This window comes from Azolla caroliniana, unplaced genomic scaffold (genome assembly GCF_043228905.1).
Source record: "Azolla caroliniana isolate FFs.n. ecotype wild unplaced genomic scaffold, voAzoCaro1.0.p SCAF_16, whole genome shotgun sequence".
NCBI lineage: Eukaryota > Viridiplantae > Streptophyta > Polypodiopsida > Salviniales > Salviniaceae > Azolla > Azolla caroliniana.
In genome coordinates this window covers 3,253,564-3,279,725 of record NW_028230451.1, presented here as the reverse complement: position 1 = coordinate 3,279,725, position 26,162 = coordinate 3,253,564, and the positions used below count along the sequence as shown (strand labels likewise).

Sequence of the window (26,162 nt, the reverse complement as noted above, 5' to 3'; positions counted from 1 at the left end):
TACTAATGTGCATGCACCAATGCATTAGATATGCTATGAGTGTGATTTTGAAACGTTAAATATGATTGAAGTCCCTCTGTAGCCAATGGATGGCATGATAGGCTCTTTTTTGCAAAATTGGCGACCTTCTGAATGTGTCTAGTTCAGTATGAGGAGATGAATTTACACTACTTGATGTGACCCTAGAAGTTGTCTTGATGTGATCATTTCCAATTTTTTGTTCTTCATGTTCAGCCGGTGTGAGAAATGGGAATTGCAAGCTTGGAAAGAACAGAAAGCAGATGCTATATATACATTGTCATGGGGGGCAGCTAATAATTAGTGTTGATGATGATCCTAGTTTTATTTTTGCATATGATATATACAATATCATATGCAAATTAAAACCTGGATCCAAAACCTAGAGAAAGGTTTTGAATTTTATAGCCCTGTGCCTCATCCAGAAGTATCGCCTGATCGTATAACAGAAATGCATTACTAATTGAAAGCATATACTCTGACATCTCCCCCCCTCATTTCCAAACTTTACATTACCAGTTCTCAAAATGCCAAGAAATCCATTAGTAACGCATTTCTTGATCAATGAAGTTTGTAGACTCTGGCAGAAACATTACCAGTTCTCAAAATGCCAAGAAATCCATATTCCAAGTCCCAATCTTTGAGTGGGGTTTTATTTTTAGCAGGGGTCTAATGATGCTGATGATTGTACCATCCAAATTTCGGCAATTTCTTTCGTTCAATTTCCTTAGCTAAAGAGTAGATATGATTTTTCATTGTATTTTATATGTGATTATGACTTCTTTTGACTTCTGATGTTGATTATGAATGCCCAAGGAACGGATGCCTCGCTGCAATGCAAATGAGAGGAACAGTAAGCCATGGAATGTTAAAGCCCACATTAAGGAATCAAGGAGAATTACCATTTATATGCACTTCATCTGGTCACCTCCTCAGTGGACCTTGCCTGGTCCACAAGGTGCAAACATTGGGGAGGAATAATATATATACATTCGACAGACTTTGAGGGGAAACAAAAAAAATATTCACAATTAACTCCCTCAATACAAGGAGATCACAGTTGAATTTCAGAATCTCTAGCTCACAAGCTGAAGGTCTGATGGGCCCTCTCATTCTCTAAATATCAATCAGCAGGTGAAAGACAAACAGATTTTGAGTTGTTCTTTAAACTACTGGATACATGCTTGACTTAATTAATTAGGAGGTAGCCCTGGATTCGAGAAGTTTCGCATGCTCAAGGCTAAGCATGTCAAAAGAGCAGAGAAGGTTCATCCCAAGGGTTTCAACCCAAACATGATGGCAAGGGTTATGAAAAGAACAAAGAACAATCGAATGCGAGTCTATATGAATCCAAGCATACACACAAGGACATAGTGTGAATGCCACTTCACTGTTGTTCCTTTTTGCCATGCCATTTTGAAATAATCTCCGATGTAAAGGAGGTTGCTCTGTCTGTAGCCAAACCAGATTTCTTGCATTCACCATATCTCCTAAGGTTCTTATGGCAATGGCTGCTTCTTCTTCCTTCATCCGCCGCATCTTCGTGCTTTCGTAGACAATCTTTGGTCTCAATACAACTTCTTCTTCTTCTTCTTCTTCTTCTTCTGCACATGGAAGCGATGTTCAATCCAATTTCACTGTCTTCAATAATACAGATATCTATTCCTGCAACTTAAATCCAGACTCTACTGTACAACTGGACGCGTTGCAGGCGATGTATGACACTGGGTCTCGTGATCTTGCTATCCTCAATGCATCGGGGGCCAAATCACATATCAAACTCCCCTCCGTCTCTAGGACAAAATAACACAATTACACAGCATCCTTCAACACATCCTTCTTGATCAATATGGGGGCCAACCCAAGATGGCAGAAGGAAGATCACCGGTGACGGAATGGCCTTCATATTGAGCTCGCATCCTGCCCACGATGTGCCCGATAGCTATGGGGCGGGGCTCGACCTCATCACTCCTTCAAGCCCCTCACCCACCAATGATTCTCACTTTGTGGCTATCGAATTCGATACCTTTTATGACCCCGGCATCGACCCCCACAATGCCAACCATGTCGGCATTGATGTCAACAGTGTCAAGTCTGTGGTCACCCAAGACCTCGATGCACATAACATCACATTGAATCAGAATCTCTTCAATTTGGGAACCAACACGTCCTGCATTTGGATCGATTCTGATGCGTTTGGCTAGGCTGAAATCGCCTAACCTCGCATTGAAAATCCTCATCCAACATCACGTTGCTTGGCTTCAGATCTCTCTGTGGGACCATAATTTAGATCTTTTAAATGCTTAAGTAGATCTGATTGCACTTTCCTCTGTTTGATAGTGCAGAGCGTCAACATGGAAGCTATGAGAAGGAGTGGTATGGATAAGCCCACACAGAGGCCTATGATTACGGGTTTGTTGTTTTTCTTGGGGAAGCTAGTGGAGTTGAAGTACCATTGTAGGACACTGTGGGTCTCTTTGATGGTGCCTGTGGATCAGAAACCAGAACCGGATTGGGGAGGGGAGGGGAAGGGTATATATTCCCAGCGATAGTACGTAAAATTCGTGTTCGTCTAGCATAACATTCGTTTTCCTACGTTGGAAAACATGAACAAATTGAAGAGAAATCTATCGTTGCTATCATCATCCCTGCTCTAACAAGATGTACTCCATTGGATGCAAAATTTGTCTTTGTTCAAGGTTATGTCCATGTAGAAATCTATATTCAAATCTAGCTACATTGTTTTGACGTTTCTTGGACAAGAACATTTGGTACGTAGGTTGCAAAAGATTATTTATGGGCTCAAACAAGCATATCAAGAATGATACATCAAGTTTTGACCGCTTCATCCACTTTGTAGGATTACTCTCGCGGTGATAATAAAGACACATATCATTTAGACGGAGATGGTTCAAGATTGTATATGCGGATAGCATACATATAGTTAGTTCCAAACAAATGTGAAGTTGATGCTTTCAAGACTACCCTAAGGCATTTGCCATGAAGGCAGGAAGACACATTATGATGGCTATTAAAATACAAATACATCATGAAGATCGTGGAGTGCTTTCATACATGGACAATGATGTGAGTTTATGGAAGAATGATGTACATATTGTAAAATTTGTCTCTATAATGCACAATTCCATTTATTGTGATATGATGTATCCATAGGACCTTTAAATAAAGAAGAAGAAATTGTTTCCTTTTCTTTTATTAGAGCACTAGCCTAGCCGGTGGATGCAACAACATGGTAGTGGTAGGTTGAAAAGTTGATTTAGCACCAAGCACTTCAAGTACATATTGTATATTGCTTGGTAAACTACATTCATGCATTTGCACTTCATGTCACTGTATTAATATAATGAAAGTTGTTTTATTTACTTGCAACTAATTCCTACTATTTGATCATTGTTTGGGGGTAATGTCTCAAAACTATGACAAGAATTGTTGAAGAATAATTGAGAAACAAGGTACCACGGAAATTAGTGGACAATTGTGTGCAAGAATTTTGATAGTAAATTTTGTAGTAGAATGCCGATGACAATAGATTGATCGTAGGATTGACTAGTAAATTTCAATAAGATGAAAAAAGAAAACCAAAAAATCCCTAAGAGATTTCCTTTTATTCGCTCTCCTCCTTGGCTCTCATTTGTTCTAGGACTTTGGTGCACTTGATAAGGTTATTGTCTCATCAAATATTTACTACATGAACAAACACATATTTTAGATTTGCATGAAAAACTAAAGTATTAGTGGTTCATCATAAGTTCCTATGGACAATAATTGAAAACAATTGAATTTATTGTACCCAATATTTGGCTCATCGCAACGTTGCCACTAATGCAAATTATAGTATATCAAAGTCTCATAATTTGGAGCATATGAGTTGTAAATTATCCTTTGTACATTGCTTAACTAATGGAAGTAGTTTGTTTTTTGGAAAATAAATAAATTAGGAGCATATGTTTCTTCTTACATATGATGATAGGAAGGCAAGAAGTAATATTGGATGAATACACTATCAATGATATGTCAAGGATGACGGGGCGAACTTTCATGGATTGGGTAGAGTCTAATAAACATTTAAGTGTTTTAGAAGTATTAAAGGAGTATTACCTTGAATCAATTGGCCAAAGTGTGGCAAGATAATACAGCTTTGGAAAAGCATTTCCAAGAACTAACTATTGATTCAAAGAACGAAGGTGAACCTTCTTTCATAATAACACCATTCAAGGGAGATAAGAAAAGAAAGCAACGAGGAGGTCATTAACATGGCTTGGTTGTTGGGAGTCTCACTTTGAGATCCATCCAAAGCCAAATGGTTTAAAAAATGGTTATGTGGGTTGTGAGTTAGGTGGTGGAGTTGTTGCATGGTGGCAAGCTTTAGGATTGCAAAAAACCTACCAATAATTTGGGAAGGTTTTGTTGATATTTTTAAAGAACAGTTCTTGTAAACGCCTTCTCAGACTGAACAAGCGCAACACTTGCTCACGTTGTCGCACAAGCCATTTATCTCTCTTGAGGATTATGTGCATCCTACTTGCATCCAAATCCAAATATCAAGACTTATGGGTGAGAAATGGTTTGTCAATTGTTTTTTGAATGGTATTCCCAATTGGGATTACCATTGGATTGTCCATGACAAGGACCCCACAACTTTTGATGAAGCTCTCAACATTATACGTTGGTTCCATAGGACTTCCAAGACAAACCACAAAAAACTTTAGTTCCCCACAACTGTGAATGTCAAGTTCATTGGGAAACGCAAGCAATCTAACGATACTCCTAACAAACGTCAATCATCTAAAACCATTTTTTGGCTCTGGTGATAACACCACCACAGTAAAAGATCTTGTAACATTAGAGGATTTGTCTTACAAACCTCATGTTCCAGATCCAATTCTTGATTCTCAAACTAAACGTTTACATTATAAAGAGATTTGCCAAATCAATATCAAATGGAAGGATCAACTTATTGATGATGTCGCATGGGAACGAGAGCATACTCTTAAGGCCCAATTTCCTCACTTTATATTGCAAGAGTGCAATCTTTTGAACTAGGGGAGTATGTTATGCACACATAACTTAGGTTAGGATATCTCACTAATGTTTATATAAGTGAAGGGTATGTTCACTAATTTTAGAAATGGACTAATGTAATTAGATAGAAGGAATGATACACTATAATGAAGAGGTATAAATATGATGTCTAGCTACCCTCATAAAACACATTATGTCGGAAGGTTGTTGTCTTAAGACACCGAAGGTATGAAACATCATCTTCGAAGGTACTAGTCATCCTAATATCCGTCGATATGGGACATCGATGGTAAGTTGGGTTTCAATTTTTAATCATGACAAGAAGAAATAATATTAACTTCCTGCTATATGTTTCTCATGAAAGTTGCATATTCTAGAATATTTATTTCTCAAGCGACACTAAATGTCAAAGTTTCTATTTTGTTCACTAATTAGTTTTCTTGAAGAGTATAAGAAGGATTGCTTATGGCAATTTTCCTTGAGCTGTGATTTAATTACGTACAATAGGCTAGAATTGACACAATTGCTTTAGCAAGTGATGTTTTCGTTAAAATGATAACTTTGAGTTGCATGATTATACCACATATTCTCTCTATATATATTCTAAAAGACAAAAACAATGTTCGTAGCACAATGTATGTGTGTGATCATGTTGAGATCAATCATCAATCTAACATGTATGATTCAAATAATGAAGACGAAATATACCTAAACTCTTGTTGTTGCATTAGTATACATTAATTTTGATTTGTCCGAATAATGTAATGAATACAATCTTGACATTAACATATGTTATTAAACATGACATTGCGTGCTAAAGCACCATGTGAAAACATTTCGATGTATTATATGTGTATATATGGCTATTTATGCATATGTCTATAGTTATACGTATATGTCTATCATCTATGTATATGCATATTGATATAGGTCTGCGTACATATATATATATATATGTATATGTATATGTATATGTATGTATGTATGTATGTATATTAATGTTACATATGTGTGTATTTATCCAAAATTTTGGAAAAATACACATACATACGTACCGTTTTGAGTTTTTCTAGTGTGATATTTGGTGAATGGTGTTGGCATTTGGTAAAAATTAGAGTGAGATTGTTGTGGAGCAAAAAATTGAGTGAGGAATCAAAAATGTGTGAATTATATATAAATGAGAGAGTAAACTTGTGTTTAAGAAAGTAATGTTAGCTTCATAACCAATGAAATCCCAAAAATGTTGAATACTTGATGAAACACTCATGTTAAAAAAAACATTTCATGCAAAGAAACTTATGATAAGATAATTTACGAAAAGAGAAGAAAACAAAGTGCACACAATGTGTTTCGACATACACTTAACATTATATATATGTGGGGTGTTTGGTGAATTGGAAATAAAAGGGCTTGTATCCTTGAATATATGGTGTATTATCATCACTCCGATGTCATCAAACATAATAGAACGGCAATATTGAAAATGTTTTGTCCACCAATGGTTAGGTTATGTGGTACAATTGTGTCTAGATGTAGAAACTATATTGGAAAAGACAATAAATCAAGACCCAAGTTATTGAATTCGACGGCAAAGAGTAATGCCATCTCCAACAGGCACCATGCTTATCTCAATGCGTGGATCGATGGCAAGGGCTTTGTTCAACTCAACAACAAATGGTTTGTAATATTTCACATACTTTGGATATGGGGTATCATCGGGGGTCGCAACTGCACCATTCCAAAGCGTGTTGTCATAACCAATTAGACCACCCACTTTAACCAACTTCATTAAGATTTCATGGTAATTTAGATAGTTGTCCTTATCCGCATCCACAAACACAAAGTCGAAGAAATCAATATTCTTCTCCTGCAGCCAGCCATAAGGAATAGAATCTCGATAGTTAGCTATCCCAAAGCTAAAGTTTTGAACATTATATGAAATGCAAAATAAAATCGCCTTTAACTCAATAAGAAGAAGGCACTCTACATGTCCTTATGACAAACTCAATTGAATTTGTGTATCTCTACTTACATCACTCAACAAATCTTCTAGTAGAGAAACCCCCTTTCCTTCTCGAAAATCGATTTTGTGATGCACCCCTGCTTTCTTCATGAAAGGAACTCCAAGCTCATAATTTTGTCGATTGATATCCATGGCGATGATCTAGCATCAATGGCAATGAATTGTTTTTTGAAAATTTTGATAGATACTACAAAGTCAATATTCCAAGAAATATACAACATAATCAAGGGACAAAAAAACATGTGAAGACACGAACTTTTCCATCGGCGGGAAGTGCCAACGCGGTGCTAAGGAGAGAATAACCGGTATAAACACCGAGCTCGATGGTGTTTTTCGCATTGATTAACTTTATGAGTAGCATTAAGAATTGGCCTTCGTCCGGTGGAGTAATCATCAAGTTCCTACATGAAAGGGCCATGTTTTATATGTAGGATATGAACAAAATAGAGAAACCAACATGAGGTAGTAACTAGTAGAGATACCATGGATGATTAGCAGTCATCTCTCTGAGCTCCTTGAGAGGTGTAGGCTCGCGTGGATAAACACTAGTCTCCAAAATGTACTGGAAAAAAGTTTAAAAGGCTTGCAACTTTAGAAGAGAGATTCATCTTTGTTAAGCATACACATTCATTCAACAAAGGTGGCACATTCATAACCAACCTTGAACTAACACTGTTTAGGACATCCCAATGGTTATACACTACTTTTACCTCGCTGCTAATGTTAAAGTTTACTCATTTGGAATTCAAGAAGTTAGCTCAGGTTTGAGTATGCTCTAAGTAAAAGATGGCAATATGTTCAAGTGATCTTTGAGGAACAAAAAGAAGAGAGATTTTGTCAAAGCAATGTAATTTGAGGAATGCCCAACACTAGGTCCAAAGCTTTTTTGTCCGACACACTTTGTGAAGCACGAATCAAGCGAGACACTCTATTATGTCTCTACGAGAGAAGCATTACAATATCTTTTCTTTACTTTAATCATGGAATTGGTTCGAGGAACGTCCCCAGGACCCTCCCCTCCTCTCAGTCATGACTTAGGCGTCACATGTGCACTTAAAGGTAGTCACTAAAACTAGAATACCTGATACTTTTAGCTTCACACAAGAAACACTCCAAATGCTACAAGAAACACTTCCATATAATGTAGTGGAGGCTGGAGCCGTGTCTTACTTTCCAACCAATCAATCAATGAGAAAATTCCTTTCTATTTTCAGCATTCACCATATATTCATGTATGGATGGATGCATGTAGACTCTCTAATGGGTTGACTTAATTACATATACATGCATGCATGTACATATGTATGCATGTGTGTATGTATGTATGTATCTGTGTCTTTATTAACATGAACTCATGTATGTACAGTATGTATCTTTATGCATGTGTGTATGTATGTATGTATCTGTGTCTTTATTAACATGAACTCATGTATGTACAGTATGTATCTTTATGCATGTGTGTATGTATGTATGTATCTGTGTCTTTATGAACATGAACTCATGTATGTACAGTATGTATCTGTATGTGTGTCAATATGAGCATGCACTCATGTATGTATGTCTGAATGCATGTGTGTATGTGTGTCAATATGAGCATGCACTCATGTATGTATGTCTGAATGTATGTGTGTATGTGTGTCAATATGAGCATGCACTCATGTATGTATGTCTGAATGTATGTGTGTATGTGTATCTATATGAGCATGCGCTCATGTATGTATGTCTGAATGTGTGTGTGTGTGTGGGTATGTGTATGTATGTCTTTATAAGCATGCACTCATGTATGTATATATCTAGTATGTATGCATGCATGTGTGTGTATTTCTTTATCTGCATGATCTCATGTATGATGTATGTTTTTTCGTGTATATCTGTATGGATGCATATGTATGTATGTATATGGATGTATATGGATGGATGGATGGATGGATGTATATGTATGTATGCATGTATAGTTGGATCAGTTAGGGTTCGAATCAGAATATATGCAGTAGACAAAAGAAGAGAGCAGAATGAATGTTAAGGAATGTTAAGGAATGGGAGACACATACTTGGCACAGGGCCTCGGACTGCAGGATGGTCTTGTGGCCAAGTACACCCGCGTGTCTCCCTTTCTCTTGGCCATGGCTATGGCTATGGCTATGGCTATGGCCATGCGCCTTGTCCTTGGAGCTGCTCTTGTCCACACGACCCACCTCCTCCTCCTCGTGGCCACTCTCAACAACGCTTGGGGCCATCCTTCTCCTGCCGCCGCTGCTTATCATGCCAAACCCTAAACACATTATTAACCGAATACACATAACAAAACAACAACAACAACAAGCTTTCAAGGACACCTAAGTCACTCGAGTAATGGGAGATTTAGAGACGTCTTTCACTAGATTAATGGGAGATTAGAGATGTGCTTGACTAGATTAATGGGCGATTAGGGGTGCCGTTAAAGATGTTTATGGGCGATTTAGGGACGTCGTTAACGATGTTAATGGGCGATTAGAGACATGATTGACTAGATTGATGGGCGATTCGAGACGTCGTTAACTAGATCAATATGTGATTAGGAGGCTCGTAAGTGACTACATTAATGGGCTGTTAGGGACACGTCAGTAACTACATTAATGGGCTGTTGGGGACACGTCAGTAACTAGATTAATGGGAGATTAGGGGCGTCATTAACTACACTAATGGGCGATTAATGGACGAAGCAAGTGAGCGTTGATGAAGAAAAGAAAGCGAAAGGTGTTGGGTTCTTTTTGAGGGATTAAGATTGCCAGGTTTGTGGGTCGACGACTTACAGGATATAATGCAAGGATCGGAGATGGATTTGACGAAGTTGAAGATGAAGAACCAAGTGAGCAGGGGATTAATCGTTGGGTAAAAGGAGCGGGAATTGGAGCAGGGAAGGCGTAGAAGCTATTGAAGAGGAGATTAAATTAATAAAGAGGAAGGGATTAGTGAAGAAGGGGCAGGGCAGAGTAGTTTGGAAGGCACACAATGAAGGGAAGTGAAGTTTACAGAGGAAGCAAAAGAGATGGGTGTTGTCGTGATTGATTGATCTCTTTGCTATGAAGGAAAGCAGGAGATGGATTAATTGAGCTTTTAAAAGAACTTTTAAGTTGGATGGAATGGGATGGGATTGGATTTGGAGTGAGTGATGAGGTGATGATGGAAGAGAAGCAGACTTAGGAAAGAAAGAAAGAAAGGTGGGAGAAGTGGAGTGAAGGTTTGATTGAGAAGAGAGGAAGAAGGGGAGTTTTTTTTAATGCAAAATCTTGAGAGAGAGAGAGAGAGAGAGAGAGAGAGAGAGAGAGGAAGAAGGGGAGGGTGATTGGATTGATTAGGTTGTATGATATACGAAGATAGATAGTTCTAAATTTCTAATTGTAAAAGCATGAGAATTAGTGATGATTTTAGTGATGATGGTTTTAGTGGGTAGTTTTAGTGGGTAGTTTTGGTGGTGGTTTTAGTGGGTAGTTTTAGCAAATATGTAGTAAGCATAAGGCAGGCAATTAGCAAAAATTGGTAGGTCCAAAGATTTCTATCTACTTAAACTTTCTCATCACCAAACAAAAGGATATATATATATATATATACACATATAATGAGGCTCACTTTGTCCCAACAATACTTTTCTTTTGTTTGGGTGGGGGGGGGGGGGGGGGGTTGTGGGTGTGGGGACATGCTATGTATATGCTTTGTTGCTTCATCCACCAAAATCTTAGAAACAAAAAAGAAAGGAGGGAGATGGATGGATGGATGGATTGAGTGATTGATTGATTATTTAGAGCCCACCAAACCCCATTCCCTCACCCAACACCACCACCATCACCATCACTTTACACCTCTTCTTTGTGGGTGAGAGATTCATTCATATATTGTATGTACAAAGAGAGAGAGAGAGAGAGAGAGAGAGAGAGAGAGAGAGAGAGAGAGATGGTGTTGCTTGCCACCATGCTCGGGCATGTGCCATCATTGCGACCCTTCGCCTTTCATCATTCGCATCCCTTCTATTCCGTCCACGTATGTATACCATTCTAAGTGACCCTTGGTAACATGCCCCCACCACGCATACACACACTTCGACACAATTGCTTCCCTAAAAGAGGATACGGATGGTGATGTTTATACTTCGACTTCATCATGACTAATCCTTTTCATCATTCACATCATACACTTTCCTTTGGATCAATCTCCCTTTAATACACACCTTTTGACACGTTGCATCGTTACTTTGTCTCCACCATGGTGGAACCTCGTTGTTGTTCATTTCATATGTAAGTGGCGATTCAACTACTATTTGAAAACATACGAATTGGATATATTAATTTGATGTGTCATCGGCGTTCATCATTTTTTGAATGTATTATACCCTAAGTTTTTTTTCCCCAAATGTATGTCATAATAAATTGCATGAGAGATGAAAAGTGAGGCCAATTTTGTTGGTTTTACAAGTATGCAACTTCAAGCAATCGAGGAAAGTGTCACATAAGTTGCCAGTACATCCAAATTTAGGTAATTTGAAATGAAAATCGAAGGAATTGGCATATGCAGAGGAATATAGAAGAGGAGGACATCACCTTTTTTAACCTTTTCCTTGAGAAGTTGATTGTACCTCAAAAGAGATGGGGAATTCTTTCTTCACTTTGTTCACCCTCCTCTCAATAATAAACAACCAATCAAAATAAAGTAGGCTCTCTTCCTCCCTAGACAAAACTTGCATTCTAAGCTTTTGGCTTGTTTATCATATCTAAGCTTCAAGGTACATTTACATTCAAGATCTCTAGTTTCTCACATTATCGACGTCGAAACCCTTAATACCCCTTCCATCACAACGGCCCTTGTTCCATCTTAGGCATTGATGCCCATTCCATCACAATGTGACAAATCCTAAGAAAACTCTGGATATGTGCAATATAAAGAATTAAGATAGGTTGCCCTTGTGTTAGAAAGGTTCAAGCTTCACCCATGTGGTTAATTTGGTCAAGTCCCACAAAAATATGCTTTGTTCCTAGCAATATTCTTATCCACCTCCTTGTATAAGTCACTCTCATCAAGCTTCAATAAGCCCCAAATCCAATTCCTCAGCTATATCAAATCCTTGCTAATCGATAGAAATATAAGTAAGCTGGTCAATTATGGCATTGACCTCATCCTAATAGTGACTAAATATTGAAACAAAATCATTACTTGAATACAATCTAAATTACGAATAAAAGAAAGCCATAATATACAGACAAATTTCAAAACTATATCATACAACCATGTGGCTGATTCTCAAACATTGAAAATATCAGAATTGTGATACTCAAAATAATAGAATAACAAATTTTTAAATTATGACGGTTGTGTAAAAAGAAAATGTTCTCATATAGAATCTTTTATACAAAGTTCAAATCAGCCATGTCGAGAGTGAAGTTTCTTTTCTATATTGATCAATTTGTATTGGTATGAATTTGAGTGAGACCAATGAATGAACTAAAGTGATGGACTAAAGACATTGACAATGTAGCACTAACATATTCATGTCATGCCGGCTAGGTACTGTAAGAGATTCATTTCGCATTGGATAGATACCGCAACGGGACCTTCCTAGACACCAGAAGCCGAGCAGCCTTGACAAGCTCTTCTTTCACCATAAAAAGAACAGCAGCAGCAAACACACTTTGCAAGATTTTGGTTCCCATTCCCTTGTAGAAGCCACCTATACCTTCAAACCTGATCATCTTCAAGATGGCATCCATAGTACCTACAAAGTAATAGCAATATATATCTTCTTCCACTCTCTTTCCTTGTTCCTTGATTATATACCCTAATGGAGATTCATCTACCTATTTGACAAATAAGCTCAAACACTAGCAATGGGCATGGTTTCGGCTCGAACCGAACCGAACCGTTAAGCCATGGTTTAACGGTTTATTGGCTCCAAAAAAATTTAATGGTTTGGTTTAGTTTGGATTCTCGATAAACGGTTCGGTTTTGGTTCGGTTCGGTTTTAAAACTCGGGTTTATAGGTTTACAGGTTTGGTTTAAAGGTTTATAGGTTTTTGGTTAACTTTTTTTTTACCTTAATAGTTTATTGATGTAATGGTTTTTTATTGATTTCATTAATTTAACTTAAATGTTTATTTAATTTAATGGTTCAATTAAAGTTTCCTTCATTGATTTAATAAATTTAACTTAAATACTTATTTAATTTAATGTATTTTTGTTTCTTTAGATGTTTAACTAGTTTGCCTTAAGTGGTTAGGTTTAAATTTTTTATTAAATGGTTCGGTTTAGTTTCAACTTTTCCCTAAACAGTTTGGTTTTAACTTTTTCTTAAATGGTTTGGTTTAAATACTGAGAGTTCATAAACGGTTTGGTTTCGGTTTGGTTTGGTTTCTTTGCCTTGAAACCGAACCGAACCGAAACCAAACCATGCCCATTGCTATCAAACACTACCAAAATTTACAAGGCTATCAACAGTGAATAATTTTGGGATTGAATGTAAGACCTTGGTATTTCCATTGGACAACTTTAGCACAGATACTTGATCTCTTGAGGAAAAAACTCCAATTTAACCCATTTTTACTGAGGAATACAACCCCAGTTGTACGGGTTTTGGGCCCTCATTTTATCCACATTGGGCTCTACTTCACCAATAATCCTTTGTTAATTTGGTGTTAGTTACTTACTATTTTGGCCCATTTTCACACCATGATGTATAGGGATGTATGGGCAAATACGATACTATAAATACCTGCATATTGGTGGATGTTATCTCCGCCTGATACTTGCTTTGCTTGGAGTCGTGACTGGTAATCATAAAAGCTTTGGATTTTAAATGCCAAAAAAAATACCACAATTCTAACCAGATTATAAGACACATGCGTGAATGAGAAATTTGTCATTTTCACCTTCACTACAAGCAATGGATATGTCGCAATTGTAGCTCCAAGTTTTGCAATAGCTCCCAATATAAACACCTAGATACCCACATAAAAAGAAAACGGCTATATACGGTATCAAACATAAAATATATTGATTGTATTTTGATTCTCCTTGCTGGCAATGTTTAGCACTTCATATGTCATACTTTTGTTTCAGTCTCTATACCTATCATGTTCTATAAGATGTCAATTTAAGTAAAGTAATCCTCATAACATTTGTATAAAGAGAAGAACAGAGTGCCTAACCTCTGAAGCAGTAACATTTGCCGAGCCTTCCTTATTCGATGCATGTCTTTTCTTTGATCATTTAAGCATTCCCTCATACAACATGAACTGTATCGAGGGGTTGCTTACCTAATGCCAAAATCTGATTACATCACATTGCAAATTCTCTTCTTTTCTCATATTCTATAACATTAACTTTTAGTTCTGTGAGAATTACTTTACCATAATCAATGTTGGCAAAACACCCTTCCAGAAACCCCTTATTCCTGCTTCGCTGTAAAGATCATGTATCTGCATATATTTGATCCAAATATCAGAATCATTCAAAGTATACATATTTTGAATTGAACATACGAAAAGGATAGGGTGGATGGATGGATACTCTATGGAAATTATTAAAACTATCATGTCTATTTGTCATTGAATGTGCTATGGGAATATCACATTATGATTCTTGTGATCAAATGAATAGTGGCATATCATACGAAAGAAACTCTTTGATTGAAATAGATTTTGTGATCAATAGTTCAAACTCCAACTTCAAAAATTAGATAAAATACTCAAGGAAAACACGTTGTTTCACCTACAGCAGTTATGGTGCCATATTTATTGCCACAAATATTGCCACGACAAAGAGAATGTTCAGAAGAGATTTTTTCTTCATCCGTGCTGCTTTCTGTCTTTTCAGCAACTTCATCTGCTGCTTGTGAGTAAGTCTGAGACAAGAAAATATAATGTGACATTAGAATTTCTCATCAAACAATCTCATTTCCTAAGAAACATTTGGAAAAAGATTTGATGTACATCTGCTATCTTTCTATCAATTACCTGCATCCTTGTCACCACAACCCAGATAGGATTTGTCAACAACACATTCAAGCATCTGCATATGTATAAACAACATGGGTTTACTGTGAATAAGCTAAAAATGTTACAACTGCAACCTGGCTAGCCCTCCATAACCACATTCTAGTTTCTTCATGGTTATTTTCTTTTCATGACGATATTTACATATGGACAATGTATATAAGGTACATCCAGATTTTTTCAGCCAACTACTAATCAATGGAGCAGTAGAAATATTGAAAAACATTTTACATATTTTTTAAGTGGTCATATCACCACATAATTCTGAAAACTAGCATCTCGTACATATGCACATCACACATTAATATATACATATACCCATATCCACAACGGCAGTTTTTCTTCTTTAAGAGTTGTGTCTATGAGCATAAGTAGATATTTCCTCAACCAATGACTAATCAATAGAGAAGTAGAAATATCATAAATCTGGTTATATATTTTGTAGGCAGACATGTACCCACATAAAACTAAAAACTGGTATCTTTTATTTGTTTGTGTGTGTACAATGGATTACAGCAAAAAGGGATTAACAGATCTCAGTGATACTCAAGAAGGTTCATACCCCGCCATAGATGCCACAATCAGAGAAGAAAGCATCCCTGTTGTCCCGTCTCCAAAGCCTCTATCTTTTCTTCGCAATGCTGCAGCATCCGCCTCATCCTTGAAGAGCTGATAGAAGTAATAATACACTCCCTGCCATGTCTTACAAATTCATTAGATTTTGACAAGAAATCATAATTCAAAGAAGAAGAAGAACTGCACCTGAGAGGCAGCTGTTCCTACTAATGATGGGGTTAGACCTCTGAAAAGACCCTTCCATCCTTCTTCTTGAAGAACCTAATGAAAAAAAATCATCCAAGAAACTGAACAAATTCATTGAAACACATCAATAACAAAAAACAAATTAAGGAATCATAGAAAAACGCACTGAACGAGCATTAAGCTTCCTAATTTTTTCATGAAGGTTAATATTATTGAGAGATTTTTAGTCACAATTTTGCTTACCTTACATAACTCATTATATGTACTCAGTGATTGCTTATGTGTTGAATCGGCAGATTGTTTTCCTTCAGCAAGTTGCAAAGCTGAACTTTTGGCCTTCCTTTCAGTTTGTTGTCTAGTGTTAACCTAGCACCAACAAGAGCATTACAAAACCGTATGATTATTCATTCCCTTTACACAAAAAGTAGGCTCTGGAATGTAATTAACAAAATTTTATTGTTACTGCATTCACAATAATTTATCAGTAGTCTCTTGAACTTTCACCTTAGTGCTTGAGTTTGGAGATGAAGATTCAAGATCCCTATTGATACATTATTGCAAATACAAATATGATAAAACATTATTAATACATTAAAATTAATTTTAACAATTACTCCATCCTTAAAATACTTGAATCTCGTACAATAGCAATGCATTAGAAATACATTGCCTTATTATGATTTCCGATCAGGCTCTTATTGACAGTCTTATTCAAGTTGATACAACACCAATGAAGTAACAGTATCTTGTAAATTATAAGGCTCTTGAATTTTACACAATATCAATTTATTAACAATATTTATAATTAGCCTCTTATTAATAATCTTATAAAATCCTATAAGATATCCATGTTTTAGGAATATTTTATCATTGGTCTCTTGAAACGCATCTTCAAAGCTCGAACTGCAGGGTTGGGACTTTCGTTAGTGGCAGAGTATAATGTCAACAATGACTCAAGTTTCACTAATCAATTTTTTTAATTAACACTTAACCAGAACAAGATATTGAGAAACGCTTGAAAACTAGAACTGAAAAATATTTATAAAAGTACGGGGTTTTTTTGTGCTTACAGCTTGTAGTGGATAAGTTAGGGTTTGGGCGATAATACCACCACCAGCTCCAGCAAGGCCATTGACAAGAGCGTCTGACATGGCCAAAACTCCTTTCCTCAATAATCTTTCACGAATAATCTCTGCACAAATCTGTCAGAAATCCTTTACAAATAATCCTGTTCAAAAATAAATTCTTCGCTGATAAATCTTTTAGTGGCAATCCTTAACCCAAAACACAATAATAACAAGTCTTTTTGAATTGTTCTTCTTTATTTTCTGTCCTTTTCTGTTTCAGGGATTAACTGCGACAAAAGATGGGAGCAAGAATCCCCAGGAAAATGAAAGATTAAAAGGAGCGAAAAAAAAGCCCATAAAAAGAGCAAACTTGGGTGCTTTCGAGTATTGGGTTTCTGTAATTCTCTGATATACCCCCTGCTATTCCTCTTCCTCTTGGAAACGATTTCAAAAACATTTCCATAATAGCTTAGCCTTTCGAGTGTTGGCTTTCTGTAATTCTCAAATATACCCCTGCTATTCCTCTATTCCTCTTCCTCTTCCTCTTCCTCTTGGAAATGATTTCAAAATCATTTCCATAGTAGCTTGCCCTAGTGGTAAATATCGTGAAGTTGTTAGACTAATATTCGTAGGTCGTCGACTCTCAATACTTGACTTTCTCACGTCTCGATTACAATTTACTCCATACATATTCTCTTAAGTTTACGAAATGCCATTGTGGAATGTGTAGTTTGAACACATGACCTTCTCGTTCTCTCTTGTAGAGATGAAGGAAGATCAAAGGAATACATACTTAGTTGTGGCTAAATCAAGGAAAAGCTACAACGGTTTTGTTTGAATATTAAAGTTCAGGAGTTATACTAGTGTAGGATGTCTATTGTTTGGTTTTTTACATCAATCTTTGGCTTCTTTTTCTACTAGAAAGCAACGTGTTATATATCGCATTGCCTCTTCTCATTAACTTAAATGAAAAATGAAGTTGGTGAGAAGGGTGTAAATTACACATCAATATTAGTCTGATGTCGCCACTTCTATTTCTAATTATTCATACGTAAATGTAGCAAAGTCATAATAAATGTATCCATTGAGGTTACTTGTAAAAATACACTCTTCTATCTTCACTCGTTAAGGGTAAACATCCTTGCAGTTCTATCAAGACATTATGACATTGATCTAAATGATTTCTTTCATTTTCTTAAAGTTCATGTTGTTTTCGTTAAATTTATTAAAATGACAGATGCTATGAAGCATTTATATAAAGGTTATGCATGTTTCATCGAAAACCTTAAGAATGTAATGTTGACGTTATAATATTTATAGGTAGAATTAAATGTTTTAACATTTAAATGAGACCTATAAAGACTTTGAATATCATTACGATCTACATCATAATGGAATAGAATCAAATAAAAAAGAGAACCCATTTATTGTTGCTACGTGGATTTCAAAGACATTACCTGAAAAGGAACTTGGCAAACAAATGGCAAAACTTTTGTATACACAACAAATACAAATTTGATGTAGTTCGACTTTTTGACCAAGGGTATCGTATGTTTCGAAGCAATCTCGAGGTAAAGTAAGGGTGGTTCCTATATTTAGTTTATGCATATACCAATTAGGAAGTAGCACGATTTGAAAGATCATCCCAAACTACAATGTCAAGGATATACAACCATTTATGCTTTCAATTACCGTATCCACTAACCTCACACAACTTCTCCAATGAAGCACAGTAGCTACTTCCTATTAGGCACATATGTATACGTTCTACTTACGAATAGGAGTGACCGTAAGAAAATACATGAGCCGCACATACAGGTACACATTTTCTATGAGTTTAGAATATTCTCTTGTATTGCCACATTTTTTCCCTCCCAAGGATGCTAAAATGTCAATATCTCTCTTGATTATGGATGTTTCCTTGGGACAAGTTTGTGAGAATGTGTAACACATAATATTTCATGATCTCCCCTTCAGTCACATTGGAGCTTAGTTTCTTCTCCTTTTTAACCCTAACCTATCCATGCACCCATTTCTTGGTTAAGATCAGTAGTCTCAATTGTCGCGTTCATTAGTAATACTCTCAAGCATCAAGAGTTGCTTAATAGTTACACATACAACTTGAAATGTTTTGTGTTGGTTCATAGGTCATATGTATCCAATGTGAAATAGTACCTATTATCATTTCAATGATCTTTAAGAAATAGATTCCAACACTATCGAATAGATGTTGCTCCAATTCTAAGGTTAGAAATGTGCCTAATATGCAATTTGTATATGCAAAGAGGTATGTGGATGATGTAATACATTTAAGTTTGATGGAGCATTGTTACTTTTTCCTAGGATTGAATTAATGTAAAATTAAGAGTGGTTGAATTTGGAGACACTCAAGAAACTAATCATAATCTTGACTAGGTTACACTTTATGGATATTTTGCAATATGCAAGAACAAACTTCATCAAGGGAATTTCAAACCATTATTAAGATGGCAATGTGTGCAGATATATTTAAAGCAACATGTTGTAAAACACGTACAAAGATCAAATAAAAGCTCACACACAAGGTACCTAAGTAAATTCAAACATGTAGTAAAAAATTATGCACTTACGAAAATGGATAGGTCAAAGAATTTCCGAGGAAATTCTCTTAAAATGGCAAGGGTGGTGTACAAATGTTCATATAACAATTATGTGGGCATGCATGTGCGTGTGTGCGTGTGTACAAAAACAATTTAATTGGTTCAAAACCATTAATAATAAAATCGTGACCACATAAGAAGTAAAAAGAGTGCTGGTGGTATGGCTCTTAGAGTGTATTTGGAAACTCTTGGTGTGGACATGGATACATATATCTAAAGAAAACAATGTACCACAAGGTGTGATGATCTTGGAACCATGATTGATCAAAGATAAGATAATCCAAGCAATGTATAGCCTCAAGAAGAAACTGACCATGAGTCATAGCCCTACGATCTCGTTTGTACCTCCCATACCAACATATCTTCAATATAACAAGAATGGGGTAGTCTTGCTTGTCTTGATTCCATGCCTTAATTGTAGTGTGTACCACAAGGTGTGATGATCTTGGAACCATGATTGCTCCAAGATGAGATTATCCAAGCAATGTATAAACTCAAGAAGAAGCTGAACATGGGTCATAACCCTACTATCAGATCTCAATTGTACCTCACCTACCAACATATCTTCAATATAACAGGAATGGGGCAAGTTTGCCTGTCTTGCTCCCTTGCCTTAGTTGTATTTCTCCCATTTTGAGAGAGTTTGGAAAATCAAACTCACTGTGGGAAACCTCATACTCTTGATGCAAGCATCAAACTGAGAATCGATTAAGAGATAAAGTAGCCCAACTAGCATTGTAACACATACATACATAACTAATATATCTTGCAATTGAGATAAATGTTCACCCATGACAAATATAGCTCATAATTCACTGATGTAGAATTAGCCCCATTTAATGTCGTAAATTTTTGCAAATGGATTCAATGACGAATCAATCAATCAATGGAAAAATACAGAGACCTCTTTACAGAATGGATGGAATCGAGGGCCAGCCATGAATTTGCTACCACATGCTTTTCTTGCCCTTTCTTTTACAACATAAAAACGCCTTGTGCAGCCCCCAACTCTTACAAGAAGAACACAACATTAAAAAAGTGGCTCCTTTATTTTATTTCTCTCGGGAAGAAAAGTGGCTTTCGTGGCATCTCAACAAGCTCTGGACATAGAAATTATGTCACAATGTATGTGAAGAACAGTATCTGGATAAAGAAAAAAGTTGGGAATAAAAGAAAGCAAACAAACCCTTTTAAGATGGAATGGATGGCTCTAAAATTATTTATACAAACATAATTGATCCAACATGAAAAAAACATTTCCTATATATATGTATTTATATATATATATATATATAGTAAATTGGTAATTAATGCACTGCATCAAATTACTACTTGAATAATGGGCATTCATATTCATGATGCCCCACATTCTGCATGGCTGATGGCTCCTCTAGGTGATGCAGATTTGCTCACTGGTGAAGACTTTGCACTGCCTCCGGCAAGTCGTGATAGCATCTTTTTCTCCTCTGCAAGTATCAATGGAAGATTACACACATATTTCATAATGGGTATATGAGTATCCATTCCGTTGTAGAAAAATATGTATACCTCTTCTCATTTCAAGCTCTTTCTGAAGCTCTTCTTTCCAAAGCCTCTGCTGTTCTGATGAACTCAGTGTCCTACATTTTTCCAACGGGAAAAAGATGAGGGCCATACATATAAATACATGCATGAACGCATGCAGGGTCCTTTATATTTGCGAGCAAGCATGCAATGTCCTTAGCATTAGCAAGAAGAAAATCAAAATCAAATGCATCCATGCATGTACAAATCATCCTTTTGTTTTTCTGGCACAATATATTATTGGTGGAAAACATCAATATATTGCTGCTATTAAGATATGAATATATATTTGTGTGTGATCACAAAAAAAACATTGTGTGAGACTTTTGAGTTACCTTGGACTAGGTAGTGGCTGCTGAGTTTCTAGCAGGAGCCCCTTCCACTCATTCACTCTTGGAGACTCGGTATGAGGGCAGAAGTTCACACTGCCAGGGCTATCAAAGCTGACAGCAGCTTCACTTTCGCGGCTACAAGCTATTGAGGCCACACTATGACTACTCACTTTGCTTGGTGACCTGCTAGTTGGAGCAGTTAGTAACTGCCGCCCAGCTGCTGGACTAAGAGGTGCAAGGCAACTGTCATTGCCTCCGCACCCTTTTGGTTGCATCACACTTCTGAGACTAGTCATATCTGTAGCCACATTCCTAATGCTCTGGTACTCCTTGTATAATGGTGTTTGCAATCTCTTAAGTTCCAAGGCCTTCAATTATGTACATGAGTTTCTCTGTTAGGCTTCATCAGATGTATGATATGAAAACAAATTTGGTGTGGAAGCATTCCATACCTTGTCATCCAAAAATGCCTTTATCTTCGACTCAGTAACCTCGTCATCATCGTCAGCAGATCCACAATGAAAAGAGAAACCAGAGTCATCCTTCACATCGAGCTCGTTTGCATTGCCCGAATTCTTCATCTGTTCGGTACTACTTTCAATGTTACACCAGCTGTCTTTCAAATACGATGGCTCGGACATTGGGTTATAACTTGTAGGCTCTGCCATTGGATTGAAATTGCAATGCTCCCATCCAGGATCATAGAATTTAGGGGGTTCAGTTGTTGATTTGAAACTCTGAAATATCAGCAAAACAAGATCCAATTTAGGGTTTATGTTTAAGGTTTAAAATATTTAATTCACAACAACAAAGAAGACAGGTCTACCGAGAAACTGTCTGTATCTAGTACAACTGAACAATTAAGATCTGGTTCAAACGATTTGGGGAAAAAAGCTTGTGAGTGCCTGATATCTGTGTCCTCCAGTGGATTAAGCTTGCTTCCAACGTCCCTGAACAACATTTAGTGTTAAATTTTCTACAAATATGTAGTCGCATTAATAACTGTCACTACAGCAAGGAAAAATACGCACAGATGTCGCCTCTTGCTGCAATCTATCGTTTGAGATGCCCTTGTACCATGAGAGGTCTGTGCTGACCATTTAAGTGTCAGTCTAGTGTGGATTATCTGTGATGAATTGCAATGAAAAGGCAGATTTATTTACCAGGGCAGAAGCTGAAGTGGTAGGATACTCATCAAGGTTGGCAAATGGATGCTGCAATTACTCAAGCTCATTTATCAGAAGCGATCTTCAAAAATATCTGAACTCATCCAAACAGGATTATAAACATTCATACCTTCAGAAGTTCCACTGCAGTTGGGCGGAGGTGGGGTTCCCTGAGGTAAAGCACGAAACTCGAAGCTTAATTGAGATTGGCATTCTCTATAACAACAATTCCACATTTTATAACAAAGATTCTTACTTTTTTAGACATTTCAAGAGGAAATCCTTTGCCTCAGGTGAAAGATGCTCTGGTATGGGTGGATGTGATTTGGTTGTCCCAATGTGAAACAGAGCTGCCACCTGAGAGGACACAAATGCATAGCTAGCTTTATTATTTTCTATTGACAAAGTAGTGTATACATTTCAATTATATGAAGTCGTGCAAAGATAAGATACCTTAATATCCATAGCAGATTGGTCTTAGATGAATGTACGTTTAATAATCACAAGTAGACCTAAAGAAATTTCAGGCGGGCTTATAAAGTGGTTACCTCTTGAAACTGTTGACTCCAAGGTGGCTTCCCAGTAGCCATTTCAATGATTGTGCAACCAACACTCCAAATATCTGCTGGTCTGAAAGCCACAGAATACCATATAGCACACCTGATGATGATGATGATGATTGAAACTGAAACAGCAGAGAAAAGGAAAACATAAATTGATTACATACAAACTGTGCCCTGTTTGCCTGATAACCTCAGGAGCCATCCAATACGGTGTCCCCTTCATTGATTTTGCTCCTGATAGTGTGACCTACAGAAAACAATGCAGTTATGGGAAAAGGTGACTAAAACATCAACCATCAGTATGTAAACCATATATGTCAGAGAGACTCACCAGCTCGACAACTTGTTTCGAAGCACCAAAATCAGCAAGCTTGATGCAGCCTTTGTTGTCAACCAAAATGTTTGCACCCTGCAAAGCATTCAGGAGTAAGAAAAATCTCAATGAAATGATGATTTACAAATGAACAAACTCCTGGCCACTTAAAAACACTCAAATGAACAAACATGTGAACCAACCTTGATATCCCTGTGCATGATACCATTGTTGTGAAGATACTGAAGCCCTTGCAATAATTGTCTTGTATACATCCGGATCACCTATGGAGAATACAAATGTTATGTATAATTCTTCTATTATAGTCTATACGTTGTGAATCTTGCTTGTGTACTTAGTATGCTTACTGCCTCTGGAAAAGACCCAAACTTTCCAAGCAGTGAAGCAATGGATCCTCCAGGTACAAACTCCAAAAAAATGTTAAGAGCATCATCTTCCCTTGCAGTGCCCAAGTATCTCTGATTTTGAGCAAATATTAAAGTAAGCTATTTGAAGTTAAAATATTCAATCCAATTCAAATCGAATAAGCATGAGCTGAATCATGATACTCACCACAATGTTAGGATGTGAAAGGTTCTGCAGAAGCTTTACTTCTTCTTCGAGTTCCTTCACATGGGCCTTGGATTGAAGCCAAGAAGAGAGAGTCAGTGATGTCCAATTGATGTGAAAACTGACAAATTCAGTACAATGAGAGCATTACCTGAGCTTTTTCCTTGGTGACACTGTTGGCTGCAATAAGAACCTGAGCAGGAAAAGGAAAGAATTCCTTTGTGAGTTAAATGTTTAGTGTAATGTCTTTGGGCAAGTAAACTGGTCATGTGGCATGAGAATCTCATCTTCTGGCATTTTCAGCACCAACAAGGATCAGTTTGTAACTAAGTCACTAATCTTGCTTTATAATATGTTCTAAAACAATTTTCCTTATCCATCATTATGATCATAAAAAGATACGCCGATCTAATATTTGGCCTCTCTCCTACCGATTTTAATTCACAAAGCAAATCGATGACTGAAGATATTATGGACTAACCCTTGGGGATTTCTGCCTTCATGATGTACAGGTCTCTGATTACAGGTCCCTCGCAGCTGGCAAAATACTATAGGCATCACTCCCATCCGGATGTCTAGGGACATCAATCACAAGAATGTTATCTTGTGACACTATTCCATGCACAAAAATGCAATTTTGATAATCTTCCTATGCATCACTAAAATCTCGGCAAACTATCTTCAGCTACTTCCAACACAACACCGTAACTAGGGCGTTTTCATATATATTTGACTGCTTAAATATCTTGAAAGCATTTCCTAGATTGAACAGATTCTTATTAACGGTCAATGATTGACAGGACAGTCCCTAAAATTTAAAGGGCAGTGATACACCATACAAACATATATAAACAAATAAAAAAGAATTATATAATGCATTTGATGATTGAAATTCTCGATTTGAAGCACTGAGCACAGATCATTAATCAGGATTAGCATATCACAAGACAAACTCCAAGAAACATTCGCATCATTTTGCAGGTATTCAACACTCACAGTATGTTTACACCTAATATTCCGAAGGACTAGCCTGACGTTAATCTGGTGAAGTTGTGTTTAATCAGGAATAGCATCTCACAAGACAACCACCAATCAACATTCGCATTATTTTTCAGGAATTCATCAACCCATAGTATATCTAAACCTAATATTCCGAAGGAATAGCCTGACATTAATCTGTCGAAATTGTCACCGGCATAACACAAATCTGGATTAAGTATTCCGGTACTTTGGAGCCAAAATTCATTCTGTCTGCCTTAAATCTTCACAGAATTTATCCTAGCCCTAAATTATGGAAATGATTAAACCTAAACCTGACCTTAATAGTGTGAAAATCCTAACCCTTACGCGGTATGGCTAAACTCTAATCCTAATAATGTGATACATTTTCTCCGAAAACGTACGTGACCTCTTCTCTAGAATGGTCAAGACTTAACCCTAATGATGTGTGAAAAGCATAGACTTGGACTGCTTCTATGGAATTTCCTGAGCATATCCCTAACCTTAATCATCTGAAGATCCTAGCGCCGATCGAGTACCGTGGAATTCCCCAATCCAATCCAGGACCTTGTGCGGAACTTTGGGAATTGAACAAAAAGAAAGGAAAAGCAGGGACCTGTTTAACGGCAAGAAGCTCGCCGGAGTCGAGGTTCATGCCCATGTACACACGACCAAACGCGCCTGCTCCGATGAGCTCGCCCTTCCGCCAGCGAATGGGTTTAGGGTTGGGGGAAGAAGAAGAAGAAGCAGGGGAGATGGAAGGGGAAGGGGAGGCAGGGGGGGGATCCATGGGGGCTTTGAACGAAGGCATTCGAGAAGGTTTGGGGGAGATGTGGAAGTCGAAGTCAGCCATTCGAGAAGGTTTCTGTGTTTGTGGGGGGGGGGGGGGGGGGGGAGCTATGGCGGAGAGAGCTTCTGTCTCTGTTTCTCTGTTTCTCTGTCTCTGTCTCTGAGTGAGAGAGAGAGAGAGAGAGAGAGAGAGAGTAGGGTTTTCAAATTCCCGCTTGGTTTTTTTTTTCTGCGTGTGTTGTTTTAATTTAACGGACAGAAAAATGATGCTGCCGCTCCTGACCGTCGGATCACGTT

At 37.1% G+C, this 26,162-nt stretch overlaps 2 protein-coding genes and 1 pseudogene across 3 annotated transcripts; all 3 read right to left on the bottom strand.

The window, feature by feature from the left end:
- Positions 1-6,407: 6,407 nt before the first annotated feature.
- On the bottom strand, positions 6,408-9,352 carry LOC147853613 (caffeoyl-CoA O-methyltransferase 5-like). The gene is made up of 5 exons (XM_087331993.1): positions 9,136-9,352; positions 7,567-7,646; positions 7,341-7,485; positions 7,094-7,225; positions 6,408-6,928 (listed from the first exon to the last, which is right to left on the bottom strand). Exons 1-5 carry the CDS (start codon positions 9,346-9,348, stop codon positions 6,635-6,637), a joined length of 864 nt encoding a protein of 287 aa, XP_087188119.1. The 5' UTR covers positions 9,349-9,352; the 3' UTR covers positions 6,408-6,634.
- Positions 9,353-12,332: 2,980 nt separating this feature from the next.
- LOC147853612 (peroxisomal nicotinamide adenine dinucleotide carrier-like) lies at positions 12,333-17,066 on the bottom strand (annotated as a pseudogene). The gene is made up of 12 exons (XR_015531157.1): positions 16,935-17,066; positions 16,108-16,230; positions 15,865-15,939; positions 15,665-15,795; positions 15,064-15,118; positions 14,823-14,951; positions 14,458-14,526; positions 14,257-14,364; positions 13,978-14,046; positions 13,821-13,875; positions 13,575-13,710; positions 12,333-12,909 (listed from the first exon to the last, which is right to left on the bottom strand). The product of XR_015531157.1 is annotated as a peroxisomal nicotinamide adenine dinucleotide carrier-like (transcript).
- A 3,534-nt stretch (positions 17,067-20,600) lies between these two features.
- LOC147853611 (mitogen-activated protein kinase kinase kinase NPK1-like) lies at positions 20,601-25,925 on the bottom strand. The gene is made up of 17 exons (XM_087332376.1): positions 25,693-25,925; positions 24,229-24,270; positions 24,081-24,146; positions 23,876-23,986; positions 23,711-23,791; positions 23,526-23,603; positions 23,359-23,441; positions 23,180-23,261; positions 22,888-22,988; positions 22,762-22,801; positions 22,629-22,679; positions 22,497-22,552; positions 22,292-22,415; positions 21,918-22,202; positions 21,469-21,833; positions 21,119-21,189; positions 20,601-21,036 (listed from the first exon to the last, which is right to left on the bottom strand). Exons 1-17 carry the CDS (start codon positions 25,885-25,887, stop codon positions 20,924-20,926), a joined length of 1,944 nt encoding a protein of 647 aa, XP_087188502.1. The 5' UTR covers positions 25,888-25,925; the 3' UTR covers positions 20,601-20,923.
- Between the last annotated feature and the right edge of the window lie 237 nt (positions 25,926-26,162).

What these genes read in the sequence shown, in the direction of transcription:
- LOC147853611 (XM_087332376.1), bottom strand. Translation starts at nt 25,887, where the DNA reads ATGCCTTCGTTCAAAGCCCCCATGGATCCCCCCCCTGCCTCCCCTTCC. An exon ending in CTCTTGAAATGTCTAAAAAA is followed by an intron (nt 22,802 to 22,887) that starts GTAAGAATCTTT and finishes GCTTTACCTCAG; the next exon opens with GGAACCCCACCTCCGCCCAA. An exon ending in AGGCATTTTTGGATGACAAG is followed by an intron (nt 21,834 to 21,917) that starts GTATGGAATGCT and finishes ACATAATTGAAG; the next exon opens with GCCTTGGAACTTAAGAGATT.
- LOC147853613 (XM_087331993.1), bottom strand. Translation starts at nt 9,348, where the DNA reads ATGATAAGCAGCGGCGGCAGGAGAAGGATGGCCCCAAGCGTTGTTGAG. An exon ending in AGTCCGAGGCCCTGTGCCAA is followed by an intron (nt 7,647 to 9,135) that starts GTATGTGTCTCC and finishes ACTTTTTTCCAG; the next exon opens with TACATTTTGGAGACTAGTGT. An exon ending in TAGAAGATTTGTTGAGTGAT is followed by an intron (nt 6,929 to 7,093) that starts GTAAGTAGAGAT and finishes GGCTGGCTGCAG; the next exon opens with GAGAAGAATATTGATTTCTT.